The following is a 20,303-nucleotide window of genomic DNA, read 5'->3' on the forward strand; positions in this document are numbered from 1 at the left end:
AAAGTCAGGGATAAATACATTTCTTGCCTTGAATGTAGTGGCATGTAGCACATTACTTATTTTTAAAAGGGGTGTAAACACCTCCTTTCTGACTTCCATTTAATCTTAAACTTCTAAAGTTTCAGTTTTTCTTAATTCAGTGGTTTTGTTTTATACATGTGACAGATATAAAGCGTATTTTCTTGGGTCTGCTGCTGCTACCTTATTTTTTTGGGTTTGCAACTTTGGGAGATCAGTAAGCAATCGCAGAGGGGCTTTGCGAATCAAGTGATCACTTTGCTGTGTTTACCTCTTTGTTTTAGACATAGTTGCTTTTTAAAAAATGGAGGTGGCTGTATTGAGTTGTCAGTGGACTATATTGTTTTACATTTTAAATGTGCTGTATTTTACTGCTTCAGTAAAAACATCTGTATTTGGAAACGAACAAAAACAGACAAGAGGCTTCACAAGAACTTCTCAATACTTCTGCTCTTATATTTGCCTTTATAAGTATTCATTCAGTACTTTAAATTTTGGATTTTTAGACTTCTATATTGTATTCCATAGAGGGGTTTGAAAATTTTTTTTCTTACATGAATAAGGCAACCTATGGAGTAGAGGAGAATTATCTGTCTGTGTTTTATAGTAGAGGAAGAAAGGTTCTGTGCCTCTTGACTTCAGTGTGGCTGGGATTTTGTTGGTTCTGCTTGTGTTCATTTACTGCATCAAAGGTGCTTCTCTTTTTTCAGTTTTTGTCCAGTGTTTCAAAAAGGGCTATGTAGCTTTTTAATGATGTGGAATATATGGTTTTACATAAAAGCTAGTCTACTGTGCCTGTTTTTCTAAAATTGAAAGATGTTCTCCTCTTATATGTACATTGGTTTTTATACCTCTCAAGCTCTTTTAATTCTCTGGTCCTCCTAAAAGAACTTTTCAAGCCATTAACTGCAATTAAATCGTTTTTAGATCAATGATCTCTTGGAAGAGGAGGAAGATGTAAAGCTTGAGCAGTCTGAAGAACTTCCAGAAGATGGCACAGAGAAACCTGTTGAAGGGCCAGCTGTGGTGCGTCTAGATATGACAGGGAGTCTCTCGGATTCCAGGAGCGTTACGGCATCAACGAGGTAACTTGTTTCTGCCTTGGAGTTTGAATTTAGAGTTTGGAGTATAGTCTTTCTGTCTGAGAGAGAGAAGCTGTCAGGCTTTTGAAATAAGTGGTGTTGTCTATAAACTGAAGCTTTAGAAGTAAGTGCAGTTCTTATAGCAGTAAAATATGGGATAGAATAACTGTTCCCAAATCCAGCAGAAGAATGCCTGTAGAACTCAGATTGGATTAGCTATGGTGATTTATGCAGAGAAAGGGAAAAAGGATGTATTGTAGTGAAACTGTAAAGTGGTATTTAAACAATCAATTTTGTAGCAGAAATGTAAAACGAATCTGAATATTGGTAGATGCGAACCCATTCTGTACTATCTTTCCAATGCTCCCTTCCGGTGGCAAATCCTAGGACTATTTCTTGTCGCGTGCTAGTGAGCAGAGATCTGTCCTTACATGACCCTACTTCTTTTCTGAACCCGTGAGAATTTTTGTTCAGATTTTTTTTTTAATGCCCAGTTTGGTCAGGTGTTAAATGAGGAAAGTACTTTCTTATTTCACTAGAGTACAGTGGAATATATTTTGTAAAACAATTGTAATGAAGACTCTGTAGATGTGATTACATCCTGGAAATAGGCTAGAGAGAGAAAACACCAGGGGCAAAGAGGAACTGTGTATGACCTAAAGGTTAGTGGAGTGCAAGTGGAATAATATTGGCCATTAATGATTTTTAGGTTGGAACTTGGAGATTGTGGGAAGGCCTTCAGTAAGAGCATTGTGGAGGAATTTTTGAGCATTTAACGATGGCGTTAATACAAAATAATGGGAGAAAGATAATTCTGTTTTGTAGTTTAAATAGTGTTTTAATTGTTAATTATCCTTGTCAGCAATAGAGCTGTTTAGTTTTAGTTTGAGTTAAATTTAAAAAAAAGTTGCCACAATTGAAATTTCTTCAAAAGTATTCCTTCCAATTAAAGTTGAAGAGCAATTTACCTGTTCACAGGTAGGTAGTTGCTTGTGGAATGTGTAAGCGCAGCAGCAGTGACAAACTCAACATGTTTGAGAGTTTAAATTTGATAGCCTGGAGAGAAAAACATTTTTACTCAAATGTTTAGGGTTAATTAAAAATTAATAGGCATTAATTATGGTTGGCATTTTACATAATTTGTGGGGAAGTATAAGGAGGAATCCTGTAGAAGAAAGAGTTTTGACTGTAAAACCAGAACAACTGCAGGAAACATTGAAAAAAAAAAAAAAAAAAGTACAGAGAATGAGAAAGCATGCTTTATTAAACTTCTAGCCACTATAAATACTGTAAATATTTGTACAGACTTAAAGGCTTTCTTAGTATATATTTAAGGGCCTTTTTTTGATTTAGTTTCTTAATGTAAAGAAAAAAATAAAAAAAAATTAGTGCAGGTTTATTGGGATGTTTGTCTTGCCATAGGGCCTGCAGCAGCTTATAGAGGAAAGAGGAGAAGTAGATCTTAAACATGATTCTTGCAGTTCCTTAACCTGGGGTTTTGTTGCTTCTTGTCAGATTTTGGGAACCAGATACCTGTATATTTTAGTCTCTTTGTGGAGAGAAGCAAAAGAACACTGAGGTTGTATGTTCTGCATATTACAGATGGGTTAGCTTGATTCATACAACAGGGCATATGACCTTCCTTCTAGCTGTTTGGACTATAACTTGCTTGTAATTTTGTTCACTACCGTTTTTCTTTACTTGTTCTGTTTGTTCTTTCTGAAACATATGACCTTCATGCACTGCATGGTGTTAATTTGACATTGAGTTAGAGAGAGATCTGGTGAGAATGTGGATAATCAGTAATGCAGTTTGATTTAGTGACTGCTTGAAAATGGTGTTGAAAATAAACCTATTGAGTGATCTTTAAGGCTGTTACCCGGTCAGGGAGTCTGTTGCACACAAGTTCACATTGTGCATGTAAAGGAAACATCGTATTCTCGGTTATCAGAAGCCCTTTCACCATGACTCTTTTGGCAGAAAAGAATTACTGACTCGGCATTGCAGCTGACTTTTAAGACATGCTGTTAAAATCATTGCTTTAGAGTCCTTCTCTGTCATTATTCCAAATTTTCATTACTGCACCTTGCCAAGCAGTATTTGCTTTACTTTTTGCAGTTCATCTCAAATATTGTCAGTTAAAAGCCTGATATAAGAACTCTTGATAGGCTGTTTGGGCTTTTCAAAATTATATGTGTAAAAATACAGCATTTGACAAGTAGTAAGTTCTGTAAACAGTTTGCTCCGTCTATATTAAATGCAGTGACACGGGTAAGCTCCTCGCTGCTGGTGTGATATTTTTGTTAGCCCTTTTTTGTTTTAATTAGCTCTGATCAGTGAGAGAGAGGCAGTAATATTAACAACAACAAAATGAGACAAAATGTATATATAGTAAAGCTAACCAAATAAAACAACAGCCTGAATTGCTAGAAAATATATTATTGTTTTGGTTTAGTGCTTTCTTTAACATTCAAATACTTGTCCCTACTTCCATCCTAGAAAATCTGTGAACAACATGTTAGGAGAGCTTTGAAGTGTTGATTGGGCAGCTTATTGTCAGGAGTGACCTCATGTTGCAGTCTATTTCTATTTAGACTGCAGGGTTTAGTGCAGCACTCCAGAAGTACTGTCTGACACGCAGCCACCGAATCCCAGCGAGCAGTATGCACAACCAGCAGCCAACGTCACGCTTTGCTGGTTTTCAAATGAAGCATTTTTACATGAAGTGCTCATTTGGGATAGCAAAAATAATCAGAATGGCATGTAAAGTTCTGCTGCACAGGTAAATGCATGAAAGGAAGATGTTGCTTTGATATGATTGCAAATAAGACTACTTTAAACTTTAAAATTATGTGAGATTAAATGGGTTTTGGAGATATTGCGAAATGAAATAATGTCACAACTGATTTTTTTAAAATGATAAATAAGAATCTCTGTAGAGTCAGTAAATTATGAAGAACTACTTTGAAATGTTTTTTCTCTAATGTATTTTTCTATCTCAGGGTATGTTTTTATCGGGACCTTTTATGGGTAGAGAGACAGCGCAAAAGGGATTCTTGGGAGTGGGGTAGCATTATGAAACGAAGATGTTTACCTTTCTGTGTCTTGCTGTGTCATGCTGCGTTCAGGCTCTGTGTAGCAGTGTAAATTACAGCTTTAAAAAAATATCCTTGAGCTGCGGTGCAGCAGTTCGGAAGTTGTATTTTCAGCTAAGAGCGATTGACACATTTCTTTCAAAAAGTGCTTAATTGCTAAAGTGATTACTTGAAGACATAAGATATTCTTTACGTAGTAAGAGGATTCTTCAGGCTTTGCAATACTGCTGATTTATGCATATCTTTTGCTAAGCACCTCTAATACATCTAAAGGTGTTTAACAAAAGTGGTGGTGAAGGATCCTGCACTGTGGGCTGAAGGTTATACAGTCAGATGGAAAATTTTGTTGTGAACCATGTCTGAAATCTTTTGGATTCTTTGGAAATGAGTTTGATTCTCCCCACTCTTGACACAGTTCCTCATTGTCTCAAGTGGTAGAATAAAAGAATTCCAGGTCATCATAGTTTCCTATAAATAGTATTTCTGCTTGTGCCCTTGATTAAATTTGTTTTGCTGTTTTTTACAACTGGAGTGTTGCAGTGTTCTGTGCTCCCGATTGTCTCCCCCTTGCCCCCCATTTGCCCTAGGAGTGACTGTTTTAGTAGTAAATTGCTTTCAATGTATACGGTTATGTGTTAGTACATTTAGAACATAAGCATACCTTTTATGATGCAGCTTTTTTAGGACTGACTGAAAATACTGAGATTGAATACTTAAAACTATGTTTTTCATGTTTTGATCTCCTACTGTCTTTTTTTTTTCTGAGATTCTTGCTCATGCTCCTCCTCTCTCTTATCTTGTTTATAAAGCTGAACTTATTCACAGCTTCATGTCTTCATTTTTTTAATTTCAAGTATTGTCAAAACAAAATGTGTTTATCAGAAAACTTTGTACAAGTAGTAGGACTATGCTGAATTTCTGTGCGCAGAAATATCAATGAAATCTAAATATCTTAAGTTGTGAACTTCTTCATACCATTTCTTTGTTTCAAAGAAAAAAAAAAAAATGCCAGTGTGTTCAGCCTCAGTTGTTTGATCCAGCAGCTTTGAAATTAGTGGCTATGAAATCTGGCTTCCACATTGGGCGTTTTAATTTTCCCAAAGCTATGTGGCAATGTCTGTTTTGAAACAGTAGTTTACAGCTGCCTGTTCTGTCAGAGCGTTTGGAATAGATCTACTTTGGTTTTTCACCTAGGCAAACAAACACACAAATCATGAAATAACTTGATTAAAGATCAAGTTTCCATTAAAAAAAAAAAAAAGGGTCTATAAGCACCTGCTTGTTCAGTTGTTACATGGTGGTGTTTAAATACACTGCACTTCGCTATTGGCCTAGTACAAGTTGTCTAAGGCAGAAGGACATAATCATTTTTAAATAAATACTTTAACCTCTTTCCTTATCAGCTAGTGTTTAATTGAAAGTCCTTTATGACTTGTGTTTCATCTACTTAGAAGAAGAAAAAAATAGAAAGTCTGCTTGAGGTGGTCTAATTATCTTACCTCTCTGGTGGTGGAACTAATAAACCTGATACGGTCTAACCAAGATGTTCCTCGCTGTGTTAAAACTGTTCTTGTGTAAGCAGAGAGACTGTCTGCACTTTGTAGTGCAAGCAAGGCTGGTATCAGCCAAAACTATCTCGCAGAGGTGGTACCTGTTCAGTTCTCCAGTGGAGTGGCAGGCTCCCTTGTATTTCAGGATTTACTTCATGCATTCATGAAGATAATATTTAACATCGACTTTGGCTGCTGACAGTGTTGTTGCATAGTAAAGAGTAGACTAAAGTTTTATTTCTCAGCTTTCTGAGCTTGGTTACAGATAATAGGAAGAAAAGGCATTTGTTTACTTCCCTCCCTACCTCCTAGTTGAAATGAACTTAGTATGTATTTTTCCCTGAACAAGGCATGTAAGTTGCAAATCATTGCTGTTTATAGTAGCTTTCTTCTTTTATTTAATTCTTAGGATGTTTATTGTCACTTTGTATAAAATTTAAGTAGTCTGTTTATAATGACAGAATTTTGATCATATTACCAGAAAATTGAAGAGGGGGTGCATACACATGAGTTAATGAACATGAATGTACTTGTGTTAGTTACGCTGATTTCCACCCTTCCCCTTTCCCCTAGGAGCCTGACATTCTAGGCTGAAGTGGCTTGTGCTAGGAGATTTCCAAATGTTTTGCAAGTGGCTAGCTTGTGTCTCAAAACCTCTGGAAAGTACCTGCCTTGCACTTGAAATGTAGCTGTCCTTGGAGAGCGCTGCAGATCTGTTGAACGTTGCAGAAAAAAATTATGCAACAGTCTGACAGGCAGGGAAGAACCTCAGTGAATTGCAGCTGTGGAGGAAAGCAGAGTAATTTGAAATTTGCTTTAGGCAGCAAGGTTAAAATCTGCATTCTTAAGCAAGGTGTCAGGAAATCTTTGGAGACTAAGTGATTAGTATTTCCCATGGGAAAGACTGTACATCTGAGAGCTTATAGCTTCATAATGTGCTGAGTATTGGCTCTTGAGAGACAGAAATCTGCATTGCTGCTGCTACAACTTTGTCTCATTATGACATTCTTTAAGATTTCTTCATCTAAATAATAAAGGGACTGCAAATCAGTGTTTGCTACATATTTATGCTACTCTTATTCGCTGCATTACATGCAGTCTTTAAGTGTATTCTAAGTTACTTCCTGTTGATTTAAATACTTTTATTTAGTGTGATAAGTTTTTGCATTACATTAACTTTTTTCTTCTTTATTGCAGTGCTCATATCTCTCCCATAAGTATCTTGCCAGCCTCTGCAGAGTAAGTATAATGAAAATATGAAATATTTGAGTTGTGCTGTTACTAGAACATGCATTGTTATGTGTTGATTACTCTTAAAATACTATTAATAGACTTCATAATACTTGATGTAAATTTTATGAAATAAAAGATAGTGGGTTCAGTAATTTCCACTGTCTTTTTGGAAAACTTAGTCTCTTTTTGCCTTAAAGATTCCTGTTGTGTGTAAAGTTTATTATTCTGCCTTTCTGCATATTTGATCAGTGCAGAAGGAGAGTTCTTAATACAAATTTTCTGTCTTTTTGTCTTTTTAGTGTTTTAGAAAGAACAATTAGAGCAGCTGTGGAACAGCACCTTTTTGACCTGCAGAGCAGCTTAGATAACGATCTTAAACACATACAGCAGCACAGACTGGGCTGTAACCATGAAGCAAAAAGTCCCGGTGGGGATGAGGAAGGATCTAACAACCAGTAAGATTTTAAAAAAAAATCTTTAATGAATTCCATAGGATTGTATATCTTAACTCTTCCAAAACAGACTACCCCAATCCCTCACCTCAACCCAAAGCAAAATTATGAGTTTTGCTACTAACTTCAGTTTGTCATATTGTCAAGCAAATCAGCTTCCATCAGTTGCCAGTAATCAACAGCTCTTGAAGCAAATACTTTAAACTGACCTTGTAGCCAAAAATGTTGTGAAGTATAACTGCTTCACTGCTGAATTCTCTGCAAGTAGCACAAGAACTTAAATTTACCCCAGTGCTTTCATTCTTACTCGCTGGAGTTACAACATAAATTTTACCATAGGAAAGCTGTTGTAGGTGCTGTTTCAGTTTCCTTAGGCCCATCCTTCCATGTCAGCGTAGCTATTTTATTGCGCTGGCTACCAGTGTCAATGAAGCAGCTAAAGATAGATAGGATGAGCACTGTGGGTTTATTTGCCTAGGGTTTTAGCCTCATTTGATCAACTTTTATTTTTATTATAAATCTTGCCATGTTATGAGTGTAGCAGTTGCCACAGCAGTGTTGAGAAGTTGGTACATTTGGCTTTATTAAAAATAGTCACAGTTAATACCCAAACTCCAAAACTGTGTAGTTAAGTAGGACTTCAGTACCTAAATTCCTGTGTTGCTCAGAGCCTGAAATATGCAAAGTATTCAGAGACTTGAATACTGTTTTCTAAATTGTTCAATCTTTGCTGTTTTTAGAAGTCTTATCTGTGACAAGAGTTCGGAGTAAAGTTAGCAGTTGATCGTAAAAGTAATAATCACTGCTGGTAATGGGAATGAAAACTGAGCTTTAGTGCTAGAGATCGAGTGTCTTTGAATTAATAAATTAAGTAAGTGGGTAATCGCCTGAAAGACCTGTTGTTGCTGAGTTCCTTCAGTTACAGCGTAAGTGCTTTAAAGGCTGGCTGACTTCACAGCAGCAGAAGCTAAAAGTACCATCACTGCAGCCTTGAAACCAATATATTCTTCTGGCACAGTGACTGTTTCAAATGCTTCTGATCATCGTTTCACTGTGGATTAACCGTAATAGAGGATACATGATAGTGTTCTCGAAAGAGGTCGTCTGGGTCCTTCAGAGCAGTGCTGCCAGAAGACTGTGCACTCTGCAAATACACAGTTAAATGAATAACTAAAAATTGCAGTGATCCAGTCCGTATTTCTTGCAACTAACTTAAAATAATTGCTGGAATTAAGAAATGAGAGTTAAAATGTTAAATTCCAAACCATCCTGTTGAGTATCTGTATATATAATAGAGGAGGAGTATTTTTAAAAGTAGTTTGGAGTTCTTTGTGAGCAAGGAGAAGGAAGGCAAGAAAGTCAAAGGCCTGTGACCGATTACAGAATCGTGTGCTAAAAGGAGTGCTGGCATATAAATAATACGTGGACATAAATACGCCATACGTTAGTTTTACTATTACAAGCCTTAAGTTGAATTGTAGGAAGATTAAATGTTAGAGAGAATGGGATTTTTCACTGGAGGGTAAAATAGTGCTACTTAGAAACTACCTGGCTTCACTATTGAGAGGAGTGTAGCCACAGCAACTTCTTTGGGTCACAGTGGCTTCCATATGTCATTGCTTCTGGCTGTTGGCGCTTTTATTCCTTAGGTCAGCACAGGTAATGGGGGATATATGCCTGGCCTTTAATACAAGAATCAGATACATATGTTTTAATATATGTCATGTGCTGTTGCAGAAAACCTCAGAAGTACATATAAACTACATAAATAATTAAATTTGCCTACAAGTAATTGAAATTGTAGATATTTGCGCAGATAGATAATTGTAGGTAAGTGCCCAGAGGGGTGGCGGATGCCCCATCCCTGGAAACATTCAAGGCCAGGTTGGACTCTGAGCAACCTGATCTGGTTGGAGATGTCCCTGCTCCTTGCAGGGGGGTTGGACTGGACAGCCTTGAAAGGTCCCTTCCAACCCAAACCATCCTGTGACTCTGTATTACCAGTATCTTTGGTCAGAATAATTTTGTTGAAAAATAAAAAAAAAACCTCTGATGCTGTTTAAGGGGAGGGGAAAAAAAAAAAGTTCAGTTTTTTGTTTTTTGTTTTTTTTTTCCTTTTAAAGGTGGAACAACATGTTGCTAAAGTCTTTCTGTTCTCACCTGTAGGAATGATGTTATTGAAGATAATGACACTGGTAGCAGCAAGAACACAGCAGACTGCTCTGGAGTATTGGTTTGCACTGATTTAGACAGTGAAGCTATGAAACATGATACTGTAACTGAGGAAGAAGAAAGCGTTCAGGTGAGAGGAAGAGCCTTCTGTATATGAAAATCATGGATTGCTGTGACTTTAGTAGTGCTTTGGAGACCCAAGTTTTCCTAATGGCTCTGATGTAGGCTTAAGTAGCACTGTTGCTCTGTGCAGTTAATTGTCTTCTCTGCTGTGCTTGTTGTAGACATGCACAAAGAAATTTTTGTGTACTTTGGTGCAACGTGTTTTGACCCTGACTAATGATTTTCTGTTGGTCTTTCACAGGTACCAGCCCTTCCTTCCGCTCAGGTAAGTCACTGTATCAGCAAGCATAGCACTGGTTAGAACAGCATCTGTGTTAGTAAAGGCTTCCTGAGGAGCGGAAGGTCTAGAGCTGTGACTGTAGCGTAGCTCACAGTTAGTGACACCTTTTACTGCGTCAAGACAGAGTGGAAGCAGCAGTCGCCTTGAGACTGCAACCTTTTGACTACGCTTGTGCTAGGAAGGTGTGGTTTTGTAATGAGCTAATTATAGCCTGTTCTCACAGTTTCTTCTGTGGTAGGTCTCCTGTTCTTTTCAACACACCTTAATCTCCTTTCTAGTTGAAAGAGGTTCTGTCGCTTCTCCTTGGACCTCTTGGCTCAGATATTTGACTTCTGCTAGCTCATTTCCCTCCATACTGATGTGTACACTTAGAATTCTTACACTTGAGGTGTTCAGCAAAAGAAAAAGAAAAGAAAGAAAATTAGACTTGTGACCTCCAGAAGAGGTTCAACACTTAATATTGTCATCCTGAAAAGTATCAGGATTGACCATTTGTATTCCAAAGCAGAAAAATCTTTCTAGAGTGCTGCATGAGCGCGTATTAGGATGTGATGCTAACATGCTTGTAAAAATAAAATACTTAGTTGTATTTTTAAAAAACTGTTTTGCTCAGAAAATACAATGTTAATGATAGTTGAAGTTGCTGCTGAAGTTCAGAAGGCAACTGAAAATGTAAACTAGAAACCACAGGATAATCAGGTGTCAGATTTAATTTTGACTTTGCTTTTATATATTATGCTTGAATTGAACAGCCTCGTGTCACCGAAAGAAGCAAGTATTGTATACGCTTTGAATAGAAGCCTGATATTGTAGCAACTGTAAATGTTGAAATTCTTTGCCTTGTACGATAAACATTCCTCAGCTTTCCTTTGAGCTGTAAATTATTAGATCTTCACATACAATCGAATGTGAAGGTTTGTAGTAAGTATGGCCTGAATTTGTAATGATGACCTGAACTGTACCAGCACTTTTTATTAGCAAGCAGAAATCAGTCTCTCGTTCAGGATATCTTTTATGTGATCAAGCAATGCTGTAAAATATGTGCTGACAAAAATGAAATCAAGTGTAACAGTAATATGCGAGAGAATATAGTTTCTGCCACTCTGAAATAGCACAAACGCAGCTGTCAAATAAGCACTTCTAATGAAAAACTCAAATCCATAGTTCCTTACTTATTTGGTAAAACTTTTGTTGTCATAAATCTAAATGATGAATTCTGCGGGTAGAGAGATTTACTATGCATGTGTGGAGAACATTCTACAGTGGTTTTTAGCTTCTTGCCTGTGAGTCCATAAATCTTTCTGAGGGTTTCCTGTAAGATAACTAGATAAGCTAAACTTGTTATTAGTAGACTTAAATTAACTAGAATAATTTAGTGGGTCTGTGAAGTTGGAAAGATAGAGATAGAAATAGATGCCTTAGCATAGTGAAACTGTGAATCTTGTCTGGAATCTGTCTTTTTATTAAAACAAAATGTTGCCATGGTGCTTTTCAGTGTTGTGATGGATTCTTCTAGCCTTCTGTTTGCTTTCCTGGATCCCAAATGACTCTCTTGAATCACCTAACATGCCAAATTTTTCAATTGTTCCTGCTAAACTAGCCTATTGTTTTAGAATCCCATTCTGTAAACTAAAATTTCACAGAATGTATTGATTTGTCCAAATTCTTTCCTGATGCATTAGTGCCAAATCTTGTTATTAAAAAAAATTACTAGATTATTATTAATAACCCATAGTGCAAAATGGACAAACTATGGTGTTGCAGTTAGATTAGATTTTATCCAATTCAGTTGAATACTTTTGTTTGCAAGAACTCTGTGGAAAGTACAGGATAGAGTTCCACATTTCTGCCATCAGTCTTTTTCTGACTGACTATTGTAAGTCGTCTTTTATTTGTTATATTTGTTTTATGTTTTCTGTATTTTGACAATTAAAGTCTTCAAAAGCAATAGAGAGGCAGTTTGATATTAACTCCTAACACTTCACTCCTCCTGACTTCCTAGGTAAAATATATGCTGTGCTTTAGAAATCAAAACTCAGAAAATACAAATATAGGTGGAGAAACAAAAATTGCAAATTGCCGGCTTTTCAGTGCATTTTATGTAGTTTCAATGGCTTCAAAGTATGTGCACTTAGGAGTTTCAAGTACGTTACCGTGCTAAGGTAACATGATGCTTGGGAGCTCATGGCTGTGTATAGATGTGCTTTTGTTGTCATACCTGGTGTAACTCTTGGCCTCTTTTGCTTTTTGATACGTTTCTATCCATTGATACCAGTGGTAAGGTGCATTCTGGAGTGAAGTTTTGTTTTTTTCAATGTTTGTACCTTCTTGTTAATACACCACTTCAATTGTTACTGGAGAGTTGTATCTTTAGGGGAGATGTTAAAGGGAAATATACTGATTCTTCCCTATGAAAGGAGTTTGAGAGGGCCCTGGAGGCTTATAGGAAGTGAAAGATGTGCACGTGAGCTCTCCTTTGGGTTTGAAATGGAAACAGAAGCAGCTGAAATAATGTAAACGGAATAGTGGAGTTTGGTTTGATAAGGGTGAATCTTAACTCTTAGCAGTGCAAAACTGGCAACTGTTGTCTATATTTGAACTCTCCAGGTAACTCTATCTTATATTCAGACATTTTAAAGATTGCTTGTGAGAACTTCTTGAAGTCTGAAACCAGATGTAATCTGTTATTTTAAAATGAGATATTTTATATTTCAGATTACTTTTATTCCCCCAAATAAGACACTTCTAGAATAAATCAACTTTGGGGCTTTGGTGTCAATGAGTAGTCAGTTTTCCTGTGCCAACTTTTAGTGAGCAAAATGGTGACAGGTATTCATCTGAACTTGTTTTGTGAGATGGTGTCATAGAGATGCCAGCATTTCTTCATCTCCTTCCAGTTCTGTTGCTGCTTTATTTAGTAACAGGGATTAGTAGCTCCTTTTAGAAAGTCTGTCAGACTTGTTTCATTTCATTTATGCTGAGCACAAGTCTACATCCAACTGAGTTATTTTTGAGACTAGGATATACTTACTGCCATGATTTTAGTCATACCAGACTTCATGCTATGACTGACACTTTGTAGTAGAATTGTTGGTGTTAATATTTAAAAGAAAAAATTAAAAAATCGTTTGTCTGAAGATGGAAAGTAATTGTCTGTCTTCTAAAAACACCTGATTGCTGGCCTTACTTTAGATGTAAAAATATTGCATGGTTAAAAAGTAAGATTACTACCCCCACACAAAAAGCTGTGTTTTCAGTTCTTGAGGGTTTTTTGTGGTCAGTGATGATTACAGAAATGTTTTCAGCTGAGAATGATTTGGGAGTGGCTTTCTAAACATACTTTTTGCCAACAGACTGCAGACTTATTATTGAAACCATGTGATAAGGATGCAGATGTTGATGGAGAAAATAATAGTGAAAGGTATGTATTTTTCTTTTGTCACTTTGCATGGCAGAATGTCTGACTTCAGTTTTGAAAAGTGTACCAAGCTGGTAATTTCTGACAACATGGTGTAACGTAAGGGAGATGAAACTAAACATCCAACTTTTCACATGTGATACAATAAGATGGAGTTGGCTTTTTATGATGATGATATAAACAGCATGGAATTTTATGTACTTTAAAAAAAAATATGTGCTAGCCTATATGGTATATATCATGGGTTTATTTTTTTGTGAACAATCCTGTGTTCTGGGCAAGAGAAATAGAAGAGGAAAGAGTTACTTTCTTTAAAACATTTTGGCATGTTTTATTGCTCTTAATGATTGAAGAATTAATGCTGGTAATAGTGACTAGCTTGAAGACTTTAATTTGCTGATTGAGTTCAGCACTGATTGAAGTTTCAGTTTGAGTTCAGTTGACTTTTAAAATATTTACTCCTAGTTTGAGAATAGACATCTGAGCTGTTTTTATCTCCGGGTTGGTTCAAGTCCAGTTGTTTACATGCTTCAGCTTGAAATCCTGTGTGAGGAACAGAGGAGGAGGGAGGGAAGCAATGCAACATTTAATCCCCAGAATTTTAATTATCATTTTAAAGAAATACATTGCATATCTGATAAAACTGGGCTAGAGTATGTAAGAATAAAATGTAAAGGGAATGTATAGTATTTGCTGGCCATTAAGAACTTGTATTTAGAACAGTAACTATATCTATGCCTTCTTTTTAGGCAAAATAGTGTATTGCTTGGTGACAATGATAGAATATCTTCAGAGGTGTTTCTGGTAAGATTATACTTTCACTTTTATATAAGATTGTAGTTTCACTTACAGTTTCACTTTCACACAGCATCTTATGAACTTACATGAAATACAGATACAAAGAAAAACAATAAATTTAGCTTTTAAAATCTTATGTTGGTTAGCCTGCTGCAAGTTTTGAAAAACCGCTTTTAGAGATATCACCTTGCTTCAAAGAAACTTTTGACAGCAGAGCAAGCTTATACTTATGCATCTTGTGAAAGGAATGTTTTGTAACACAAAAAATTGACTGCTACTAGGGGTGCAGGGGAGGCTTGTTTGTATTTCCTTGAGTTAGGAAAGAAGAGGTTTTTTTCAGAAAACTTCCAGAAGTGCTGGACGTGGCACTGATGAGGTACTGGATTTCCAGTTGCTAAATGAGAATGAAATTGTTCTGTTCTGTTACTTAAATCCAGGATTCAAGTAGCAAGACTTGTGATCTGAATGCAAATACTGATTCAGAGGTGTTGGGGGATGGCAACGTTAATGTTTCCGAGGAAGCTCTGGGTGTCCAAGTACCACGTCTAGATCTGAAGAATGTCTCTGATGGTGACAAATGGGAAGGTAATTTTCACCCTTTAGCTCACAATGTAGTTGGCTAGTAGTGATAAAGAGAATATTTGACAAGGCAGAAGCAGCAGACAACTTATGGTAAGATCGACCAAGTCGTGACGTAGGTCCCATCTTGTTTCAAAACTATCTGCAACTTAAGTGCCTTAAAAAAAACTAAAGAAGGAAAAAAAGCCAAGCCTAAGTTTCATACTAGAAGTTCGGTGGTTTGTTTGTTTTGGTTTGGTTGTGATTTTGTTTGGTTTGGTTTTTTGTTTTTTGTGGTTTTTTGTTTTTTTTTTTTTTTTTTTTTTAGTTTTTTGAAGCGGCTTATGGTTTCCAGGACCCCGAGTCTCTCATCCAAGTCCTTAAAAATGTATTCTCTAATTATGTCGTATAGTTAATAGTCACACTGTCTTGTTTGTTTGTTTTTTTTTTTTTTATGTAAGCTACTGAAGTTCTAATACTATCTGAATTTGATTTAAAATCACTAAGCTAATAAACCAGCAATTTATATTTAATTTATTCTGAAAAATCTGTTGATTGTTTTGTTTTAAACATCAGGAATGTCAGATGTTGGCTTCCATGTTATTGGACAACTTGAAACAGCTCTGAATTTTCAGCCCCTTTTCCCTCCACTGTTTGGATTTTAGGAAAGGCAAAATGTTCACAACACAGTTTTCTCTCAGGCAGGATTCCTTATGTTTGTGACCTTACTTTCATGGCCTTCCAGGTTTAGCAAGCCCCTAAGCTTGTGACTTTACTGAACTTAGTTTCTCAAATGTCTGTTAATAACTGTTTAGACTGTTGTTTTACTTGTGTAAAAACATAACCCCTTTGTAACCAGAGCAAAACACTCTTGTCATTATCTTCTTTTCAAAATATTTATCTTTTCACATGTTCCTTATCCTGTTTCCTCTGCCTAGGGTAGATATTTTTAATCATCACAACTGTCCAAGGGATACAGTTTGCTAAAATACTGTGAACTGTCACTTACAGTACCATGACTACAGTCCACCTGTTTCCAATTTTAAAAACTTGCAAATACAACTTGTTAGATACAGTACAAATTTACTACACAGGGGTGAGGTTTTAACTTCCAACAGGCTGTTCCAGTGACAGCCTTTCTTCGACATGTCTGTAAGTGTTGTGGTCAAATGTCTTACTAACAAAGAATGACCGCACTTAACTGCTCGTTGCTGTGTTATAAATATTAAAATTAATAAAGTATACCTGCAATGTATGTAGTTTAACAGTGGAGCGTGTCAGCACATAAAGCTGAAGTTCAAATGGTGATAACTTATTGTTAATTTGTCACCATTGTTGACTGTTTTCCAAATTAATTGGATGCATAAATCCATCCTTCCCTTTTAATCCTTTTACAAATGATGAGGTTTGCAATTTGTGCTTGGCTTGCTTATACTTGTAAAATATTTGCTGGTTGGCCTTTTTGAGCCCTACTGTACGTTCGGAGTATGTCATGTCATATAAAAGTCAATTTGCAGGCATTCAAAGACACTGAGTCCAGATTTTCATTCTTGTTGCCCAAGTTAATAACTTTAGATAAAGGTTCAAAAACAAAAACAAAAAAATCCTGCTTATGTTCTCAGTGTTTTATTTACATCAATTGCTTACTTGCACATTACATTTTGTGGCATCCTCTATTTGCGTTAATCTGGTTTGATATGTATTCTCAGAAGGCTTGTGGCTTCCATTTTCATTATTTCCTTAAATCTGCTCACAAAAGTTGCTTTGGTTTTAGTTACCCAAAGAGCTTTATGACCCTTAATTTGAAAAGAAAGTAGCATATCCATATATAAATTTATATCATAAGCTTGTTGGTAGTAAAATAATGATATTTTGCAGTAGTGTTATTTCATTGCGAAGTATTTTAACTTTGGCTGTTCTTCAGTCCTGTTCGGAATGGATCTCAGCCTTCCAAGGCACCGCAAGTCCTTGTGGCATTGCATTGAAGTAGATTGGCTTTGTAAAGAAATCTGTACTGCTCCAAATCTTGTTACAAGATTTGGGTTATTAAAGCCTGTGTCATAGGAAACTTAAAGACTTGTAACCAACAGAGTTCTCGAAAATGAACATCAATGCTTGCTTGCTTGCTTACGGCAAAAATGCAGATCAGTTAATCTGTATTTCTGAGTATTTTGTCTGCATTTGTCTTGCTTTCTGGAAATCACCACCATCTCTATTATTTACAAGCTGTGAGCAAAACATATTTAGAACTTGTCTGTAGTGAATGTGAGGATGCATGAGACTCTTATTAAACTACAATAAGTCTTTACTATTCCTGTGTCAGTTCTTTGTAAACCTTTTCAGTAAAATTTCAAATTCCCGAAGGACTGAGCATCCTTACCTGCCACTGAAATTGCTTGGGAGCTGAGAGTGCTCAGGGCCTGGCTCAAAAGATGGGATGTTTTTCCCTGGTACTGTATCTTCCTGCTTTACATGTGATGTATAGTTTGTTCTGACTGTGCTGTGTGTTCACTTTAGTATTTTTGCCATTCTTTTTCATTTTATTAGCGCCATGCCCTATCACTTTTCCCCTCATTGATTTCAAAACAATGCATCTGCAGAGAGAAGGGGAGGGTAAGTATGGTTCGCCATACATTCAGTTATCTGCCTTTTGATAGTTTATGGTTTGTTTTCTAACTAACCCTTCACCTGCTGTCCCTTAGATCTTGGGAATGTTCTGATCTGCAAGTTTTTTTGTTTACTTTTTTCTAAAAGATCCCCTTCTTATATCTTGTACTGTGTAATCAGGCAAGATTATAGCTTAAAAACAAAATGAAAAAATCCCAATAATACTTAGTAAATGTACAATGGAAAGCAGGTACAAGGGTTATTTTTTAAAGACTATTTTGTGGGTTTTATTGTTGTTCTGCACACTTTGAACCCAATTTTCAAATTTCTGATTTGAACTGGAAAATAGAGGCCACTCTCTGAAAGGAAAAGGGGGGTGGGATTTTAAATGAAAGTGCTCGGAAGGCCATGTCAGCTTTTTTTTTTTTTTTTAGATAGCAAGAAAACCATGTCTGAGTATTGTAAGGGATGTTAGGAGCTAGCTTTTTATAGAGATTTAAAAAATTTTATTGTTTTGGAATCCCCTGCCTAAAAGAAATCACCTTCCATGAATTAAGAAATCTCTTTTTCTCAGTGGTATCAAGATGGATTTTAAACTTAAAAACCCAACAACACTCCTTTTAAAAAGACTTAAGCAAATGGGTCTTGTACCTAAAGAGGTATTGTCAGGATTACCTTCTTCAAAACCAAGAGGACAATCTTTCAAAGTACATGTGTAAGGTATGAAAATTAACTTCCACAGTAAAAAATTGCAATGGACAATAAATATATTCTTCTAACTTTGGATTTCAGATAAGTAAATAAGACTCTTCTACGCTGTTGAACTGTTCAGAAATGCATACTCTCAAGATACACTTTGAAAAAGGGATCCTAGTGTGCATAATTCATTTCAGTACCTTTTTCCTTTAATTGTTATATGACAGAATTTGTAGCTTTCTGATGTATTTCAGTGTTTTTATTCACTTTGTGTGTGACACCATGTCCTTTATAGCATACAAGACTAAGCATTGCTTATATATTTTTGTTTCCTTTTGACTCTTGTTTATAATTCCGTTCACAGAAAACTACCATTTTGTGTCCCTTTTTTGTCTTCTAGATCCGTTTCCTGCTTTCAAATCTTGGCAGGAGGACAGCGAATCTGGAGAAGCTCAACTTTCCCCCCAAGCTGGAAGGATGACTAATCATCCATTGGAAGAGGACTGTCATCCGATATTGTCACATCGTAGTTTGGATTTTGGGCAAAGCCAACGTTTTTTACATGATCCAGAAACGTTAGATTCTTCATCCAAAGCACTTTCTTTTGTTAGGTATGTATTTTAATGCAATTTGGTGGATGGTGGGGCAGGAGATGTTACTGCCAGCTGTTTAAGGACCTCATGGGTTTTCACAATACGAATTAATTGAAGCCCAAGGTCAAATGCAGCACTATATGGCCATTTGGCTGTTCTGCCTGCCCCGGAACTGCCATAGTGAGTCAGACCAGAGGTTCCTCTGGGATGGTATCGTGTGTCTCGATGTGGCCACTGGCAGATGCTGAGGGAAGGAGTACAAAAATAGGGCAAGCTTGCAGAGATTTCCCTGGCATTCAGTCAGGGCTTCTGACAGCCTGCTGTAATGGCACTTCCTGGGCTGAAAATAGTATTTCTGTCCTTTGTTTACCAGTCTTTACTGGACTGCTGGTCTATGATTTTCTGCAAGTTTCAGCTTTTTTTTTTTTTTTTTCCCTTTTTCTCCCCACCCCCACCCCCAGTAGCATGAATATCTATTTTCATGGTGCATAATTTTGGATTTGTTTTGCATAGCGTGTTGTCCACTCCCAGTAAAGAGAGCCAGGTTATACAAACCATTGCAACTAAAGTGTGTGGTAATGGTCTGGGCAGATTCTTCGTTTGCACAGAAATCTTTGTTGTAATAGCTATTCCCCTCATTCTGAAATGCATAAAGATCTACGCTAGTAGATTATTAGATTAGTATTTCTAAGATCTCAAACTACATAGATGTCACTTAACTGTGTTGAGGGATCTTTCAGGTACCTTGTGTAATAAGTGTACTAGCAGATTCTAATGGTCAGTCTTGAAATAAAAGGATTTTCACAAGCAGCAAATGTCAAGGAGCTGAACACGTGCAAAAGACGATTCAAAATCAGAATCACATCTTCTAGAAATATATTAGTAAGGGCAACAGATTATATGATGTAGGTGTTTTTTAGGTAAGAATCTAACAGCTTGCCTAAGACAGTTCATAGAATCATAGAATAGTTTGGATTGGAAGGGACCTTTAAAGGTTGAGCTGTCTAATTGCCAAGTGTTGTTCAGTGGTAGCTTCTAGCCAGGCTTTATTCTGTGCCCAATATTTCAAGGAGCAGTGAGTACCTAGTAACTGAGCTAAGTAGCCTTGCCACCAGAAAGTTCTGAACTGTTTTAATGGCAGTGTAATTGACAGGACGTTAGTTTGTTACACTTGAATTTCAGATGCTGTTTTTCTGTTAAGGGTATTACTGAAATTAGAGAAGAAAAAATAACACATCACACTTTAAAAGCAGCAGGTCAAAGCATTTTGAGTCCATAAGTAAATAGCTCTGACTGAAAAGAATGGATTATGAACTGGAGAAAAAAAAATTGAAATTAGTAATCTGTACTCAAGTATACAAGTTGTTTGCCCTCATTTAATTATTTAAACGACATCTAAAAATGTTTTTAATACAGAACACGAAGAGCATCCTTTAGCTCAAAAGATGACAAAAGGGAAGACAAGACACCTTATCAGCTTGTCAAGAAATTACAGAAAAAAATAAAGCAATTTGAGGAACAATTTGAAAAAGAGAAAAACAGTAAGGTAAGTTATCGCTTCTGTTTGTACTCAGGATAAATGGCTGCATGGTAGAGCTAAGTTAGGTCTTGTAGTTCATCACTGAATC

The 20,303-nt window shown here is 36.4% G+C and overlaps 1 protein-coding gene across 4 annotated transcripts in view; it reads left to right on the plus strand.

The window, feature by feature from the left end:
• The window catches only part of FAM13B (family with sequence similarity 13 member B), a 49,196-nt gene that overhangs the window by 19,263 nt on the left and 9,630 nt on the right, over nucleotides 1-20,303 (plus strand). For all 4 annotated transcript variants that reach the window (XM_086758527.1, XM_086758530.1, XM_086758528.1 and 1 more), the window contains exons 7-16: nucleotides 946-1,103; nucleotides 6,943-6,984; nucleotides 7,278-7,433; nucleotides 9,597-9,732; nucleotides 9,967-9,990; nucleotides 13,359-13,426; nucleotides 14,173-14,227; nucleotides 14,659-14,806; nucleotides 18,483-18,693; nucleotides 20,092-20,221. In XM_086758527.1, the coding sequence (XP_086614653.1) occupies nucleotides 946-1,103; nucleotides 6,943-6,984; nucleotides 7,278-7,433; nucleotides 9,597-9,732; nucleotides 9,967-9,990; nucleotides 13,359-13,426; nucleotides 14,173-14,227; nucleotides 14,659-14,806; nucleotides 18,483-18,693; nucleotides 20,092-20,221 (1,128 nt within the window). The remainder of the gene's footprint in view (nucleotides 1-945; nucleotides 1,104-6,942; nucleotides 6,985-7,277; nucleotides 7,434-9,596; nucleotides 9,733-9,966; nucleotides 9,991-13,358; nucleotides 13,427-14,172; nucleotides 14,228-14,658; nucleotides 14,807-18,482; nucleotides 18,694-20,091; nucleotides 20,222-20,303) is intronic.

Source organism: Chlamydotis macqueenii, chromosome 14 (genome assembly GCF_036417535.1).
Source record: "Chlamydotis macqueenii isolate bChlMac1 chromosome 14, bChlMac1.mat, whole genome shotgun sequence".
NCBI lineage: Eukaryota > Metazoa > Chordata > Aves > Otidiformes > Otididae > Chlamydotis > Chlamydotis macqueenii.